This window comes from Nestor notabilis, unplaced genomic scaffold (assembly GCF_000696875.1).
Source record: "Nestor notabilis isolate BGI_N333 unplaced genomic scaffold, ASM69687v1 scaffold14060, whole genome shotgun sequence".
Taxonomy (NCBI): domain Eukaryota; kingdom Metazoa; phylum Chordata; class Aves; order Psittaciformes; family Psittacidae; genus Nestor; species Nestor notabilis.
In genome coordinates, this window is record NW_009910749.1 from 28,495 (window position 1) to 34,166 (window position 5,672).

The 5,672-nt window shown below is 41.8% G+C and overlaps 1 protein-coding gene across 1 annotated transcript in view; it reads left to right on the forward strand.

Annotated features, from left to right (window-relative positions):
• Window positions 1-545: 545 nt before the first annotated feature.
• Window positions 546-5,672, forward strand: part of FAM129A (family with sequence similarity 129, member A) — a gene marked incomplete at both ends in the record, with an annotated part of 34,373 nt that continues 29,246 nt past the window's right edge. The window contains 4 exons of the mRNA XM_010011503.1: window positions 546-676; window positions 2,040-2,171; window positions 2,827-2,941; window positions 4,421-4,588. Of these exons, the coding sequence (XP_010009805.1) occupies window positions 546-676; window positions 2,040-2,171; window positions 2,827-2,941; window positions 4,421-4,588 (546 nt within the window). The remainder of the gene's footprint in view (window positions 677-2,039; window positions 2,172-2,826; window positions 2,942-4,420; window positions 4,589-5,672) is intronic.

A 5,672-nucleotide genomic window follows, 5' to 3' on the forward strand; every position in this document is an offset into this window, starting at 1 on the left:
GATCTTGATCATAGCAAGACAATACAAGATTAGTGTTTATTGCAGCATGACCGAGTATCTGTTTACATTAAAACAAAGACACTTTAGTGCCCAAGCCTAGAAAACATCCTTTGTAGGAGCTTTGAGTCAGCTTTAAAATCTCACTATGTGAATAAATTGGTTAATACAGCTAAACACTAGCCAGTATCACTTGTCTGTATGTTCCTTTGAAAACCTTACCAGCTCTTGAGCACCTACAGCTCTGTGGCAGTATGTCCCAGGAAGAGGCAGATAGCATCTTTTCTTGGAGAAATGGATTTGGGATATATTTTGACCACTCTTAGAAGGAAAAGCAATGTCCAAATCCCAACATTTTCTTGGACAAATTCCCTCTCTGCTTGGTTATCACAACAGCTGAAAGTATCTTTGAGGGTTTGCTGATCTGCTGTGCAGCAAGTGACTATTGCTTCGCTTGGGCAGTATTTTGGGTTGCTGATGATAACTGCCTTGGTTCTGCATTGCATTTTCTGAACCCATATACAATTAAATCTCTGTTTCTGCTTCAGGAAAAACAGAGGCTGTCATCAAAAACTTCAGTCCGCACTACAGACGCCAGTACGCGGTGGCTTTCTGCAAGCATGTGCAGGATGAGCTGGAGCAGCACCGGGATTCCCAGTCCCGGTTTCTGAAAAGCAAGGTAGGAGGGCATGTAAGCCCTTCCCCATCCTTAAGCTGCCATTCAGCTCTTCTCTCCTGGCTGAGTTAATTAACACATTAACTATTTAAATGACACATTTAGTAGTTGCAGTGTGTGAAAACCTAAGCTGCAAGTGTATCAGACACTGACTGGGCTTGATTTTCTTTTTCGCAGTGTTTAATGCTATCAAGTAAAGTTTATAAACAGTTCAGATACTCAGAGCTGCTGAAAATCAAATCTGAAGTATTTTTCAAGTTAGTTAAATGTTACAAGCACTTCCAATATAAGAAGTGTTCCTTCAGCTTCTTATATTGGATAGTTGCATATATAATAAATGTGCATCTGGGATATTTTACATGTGTACTTTCTTATATATAATCCAAGTGTACACAACACATTTGCAAGTGCAGATGTTGGATTTGTTTCAGTTAGGTTTTAGGTGGAAAAGTTGCATTTAGGTGCAGGTTTAAAATTTATTTTGGAGAATTCATCTTTGTTTTGATCTTGTTTGAATGTAGCATGAGAAAAACTGTGACACAAGCTTTTGGTACAAAGCATGCATTTCATCAAGGTAGAGTTGGACGCTTGGACAAAACTAGTTGCATCCTGCTAATTGCAACGTCTTGCAAGAATCTTGGGACAGAGATCATACGTTCAGGACTTAATTATCCTTCCAGCCATGGCTAAAGGGTTCCATAAAGGACATGGCAATAATCCCTTCTGTGATCTATGGAAAGATGTTTTTTATTAGAGGAGGAGGGACAAAAAGAGAAACAAAACTCTCTTATTAGAGGAAAATGTGGAGAAACAGCATTCAATCTTAAGAAGATACAAATTTAAATTTTTTTTGCTGTATTGGAAATCCAATGCTCTTGAACAAGGTAAATCAATGAGGTGGGATGTAAAAGGAAGGATAATAGAAGTCCTGTCTTTCAGAAAGATGCATATCAATTACAAGAGCACAGGTGCAAAAGAAATGGGAAATAATTTACTATTTTATAATAAAACTCTTTGCTGCATCAATGAAACAGTTTTGGTACATAGTGGAAAATGGGAAATGATGAACTACCATCATCTTGCATGAAGCATGCCAACTGAAAGGTAAAGAAGAATGTCTGTGTCTCAGAAAGCTGGAATTATTTCTGGAAGGCAGAGCTCTTCTGCTGCCTCCTCACCTCAGGCTACAAGAATTTGATTGTGTATGTAGTATCTACTCGAATCAGACAGATGTTTATGACTATAAATTACATTTGAAGACTCAAAAGCTCTTGTAGCAGTGTTATGGAAATGTAGAAATAAAAGCTTCAAAATGAAATCCAGAGTAATTCAGAGTAATTTCAAATCTTGAAAATCATCTTTGTAGCCCCCGATGGAAGCTGGGGTGGTCTTATATGAAGCAGAACTGCTGCATTTTGCAGAGGATCTGAAGAAGTGGAAGGACAGATATGTTGTTATCAAAAACGATTACACGGTGGATTGCTTTGAGAATAAAGAGGTAAATGCTTCTTCCTTTTATGCTCCCAAATAAACTGATACCAAGTGAATTTGCTGCTGCTTTTCTGTTAGAAATATTGGATGAAAAGTTGTCCTCAGTGAGGTGGCTCCAGACTTGTGGTCCAGAGGGATGGCTGGGTACAACCAGGTGTCTTCCATTGGCCATATAGGTTTGCAAGAATGAGCAAATAATTTTAATGCTTTGAACCTTCTTTTGCTTATCACAGAACACTTCTTATCTGTATGTCAGAGTAATATGTTCCCATGCTTCTGCAGTTGGATTTTCAGTAGCAGTTTTTGGGTGACTTCAAGTTGACTGCAGTGAAACTTTTCATTTGGCAGCTGCTGTAGTCAAACTAGTCCTGGCTGGCAAATCAATCAAATATGACTTAGAAGCAAATCCTATGCTTTCCCCTCCCTTCTGTCCCTGACTCTTCATCACAGCCGATAAACACTAAGAGGGTATTTTCAAAAATGTTTTTCACATTTAACCATGGTTTAGATTTGATGTGCCTAGGGAATATATCCAAAATTCAGTCTGACAGAAATTTCCCTTTGGGGAATATCCCCATGCATTAGATTTGTGAATGAGTTGTGGGTTTTATGTTTTCCCTCTCTTCAAATCTCTCATTTGACTCTCTTTCTTGATTTTCCAGGCCTACCAGAAAGGAGCCAGCCCTAAATATAGTGTTATTCCTGCAGGAGGCAAAGTAGTGACTTCAGAAGAAGATTACAATTTGCTATCTGATAAACATTTTCCAGATCCTGTTGGTAAGCCCTGCTCAAAGCTGAGCTGCCAAACCCCAGGCTCTGTTCCTTATTCAGGCCTCTTCTCGTCAGGCTTTCATGGTAGACCTTACAATGGGGCAATAGGAGATAGACACATCTAAGTCCATCTAAGTCAAAGCACAGCTCAGAGTGGATGTACACGGAAGATGCTATAAGCTAATGTTCAGAGAAATCCTAGCTCCCTTTTTTTAAGAACATCCCAGCACAAAGCTGCTGGAAGCTGTGCTGAAGCAGGGCAGGAACCACACCACCATTGTTCCCAGGCTTTGTTAATATTCCCGGTTTATTTGTTTCCATTTTTAGATGCCAGCTGCCCATGTTGACTCACAGTTGATAATAAGTCCCACAGAGGGCAGGAAGGTTGCTGCTGCTGCATTTATTGTTTCTGGGACTGCAACTACTGTGATCTTGCCTGTTCCCACTCTACAAAGATGGAGAAAATTCAGGCTTTAAGGGAGCAGATCTCATTCGCAGAGTCAGATTTGGAAAATGCATGGGAGGCCACATAAGGAAAGGGATAAGGGCAACATGTAGAGAAAGATATTTTTTTTAAGGCCTGTTTCATACCACTTTAAGTTATGACTGTCAGAAGGTGACCCTTTATACCCCTTTTCCCAAGTGTGGTCAGAGAGTAGCATGGGGCAGCAGTGGCTGGAGGGGTCCTCTGTGTGGTCCACAGCCCTGCAGGAGTTGGGGTTGAGCAATGTGGAACAGCCCCAGGCTGCTTGTGGGCTTTCCATGGTCTCCTTCACAAAAAGTGACTGAGTCCTTTATCGCTTTTCTCCCCTTCTGTGTGGTGTGAAGACCCACTGAGAGGAACTCCTTGTGGCTGGGCTCTCAATACATGGCACTGACACAAGACTGGGTTTGGTTATACTTTAACTGTGTTGTATAGCATCCCCTGTGCACAGTGACTAAGAGCAGGTGGAAACAAGATACTTAATACTTTCTTTGCTTTACCTTCAAGAGCTTGAAGTGACAGTTCATAAGGCTACCTTGCAGTTGTATGTGGAGACCCTGGAGACAGAGAAACTGCTGCTGTTCCTACATGGTTTAATGCAGTTTTCTATATGGAAGATCATATGCCCCTATGTGGTCTCTATGCGTATGTCTGCTCACTACCTTACATATTTGCCTTGAAAACCTTTTCCCTAGCATTACAAGCCAATGAAATAGTTTATTTGAAATTTTACCAAAAAATGTGTATTTTGTGGCCACCTTGAATACAAAACAAAAGGACATGAAGTTGTTACGGTATAACCTAGAGAGGTGGTTGGTGCCTGCTGAGTTTTCCTATCCAGCTGTGTCCCCCTGCCCTCTGTGCCAAGTCACTTGGATCAAGAAGGAGACGATTTTTTCATGTCTCCTGCATCCCTGTTCTCTCCGTCGTAGCAGAGGAAAAGAGCCAAACCCCTCAAGAAATGTGCAGATTTCAAATGGAGATGTCTTTTTTCTGTGTAGGGTCAAGTGAGAAGGAGGTCGCTCAAGCTTTTGTTCAGCTGCCAAGGGAGTTCCCCGTTTACCTGTGGCAGCCCTTCGCCCGACACAGCTACTATTGCTTCTCGGAGCCAGAAGCTCAGAGGCAGTTCAGTGCCGTGCTGGGGGACTGCGTGAGACACTCAAACCACGGTGAGTGCAGAAAGGGCCTCTTCCTGTACGTTATTCACCCCAGTGAAGATTTTAAAAGCTGTAAAAAAATGCAAGTCACTTATAAAAGATGCATGGCTTTCAGTACCTTGAGGAGTGCATTAGCATACCCCTTCTTGCTTTGCTGGGAGTGAAGTTAGGTGGGATTTGAGCTGCAGTGTAGTAAGCTTGGGTAGAAAACATGGGAATTGCTTTGAAAGCGGCATTCCCCTCTCTGTCAGCTCATCTAAATCCAGTATCATGATACAAAATCGTAAGAGGTGTTTACTAAATATGGCATGGCAGACTCTCACCTGTATTTGCAAGCTTGACAAATGCATCATAGATATAGTAGACTATGTTTGCAAAACATGGAGGGAATGTAGTCTCCCGTAGATGTCTGTAATGTTATATCATAAATGGTCAAACATGATATTTTCTGCTGGTGTTTAGATGGCACCTGAAGCCCCAGCCATGGTTAAGCCCTGTAGCTGGGTCATGAATGGTGTGTAAGACATGGTATTGTTTGTATACATAAGGATAAATTTTAAATCTTCCTTTCTGAGTGAGTATGTTAGACTAGAAAACATAAAAAAACCACAACAAGTTGTGACTTGCTAGGATTATAAAACTGACCTTGCTCCCATGAAATTGGAAGACCATTTGTGAGTTGGATCCTTCAGAAAAACAAATGCTTTCCTGTTTTTCAGATGACTTTTCTCATTTTCCATCAAGTTGACCTGGTTCCTCTGCTGGTGTCCAGGCTCTTCTATGCCTTTAGTGTCACTTTCAAGTCCCATCTGCTCCTGCTGCTCCTGGTGGGAGATGTGAACACTCAGGAATTTCTCCAGCAATCTCAGCCACCTGGGCCTGAAGCCCATGTTTGCAGATATATGGGGGTGTGGTGTGTGAACAGTCCCGTTTACTTACAGAAGTGGCTCCCAGTGTACTTTTTTAGCTGTCACTTTTGTCTTCTGGCCGTCAGCTTCATCCCACTACCCTCAGAGAGCTGACTCACACTATCTTCCCTGGATCCTTCTCAACTTCCTTTGCTATTCACTTGCCTCCGCTGCCAAAGGCATTCCTC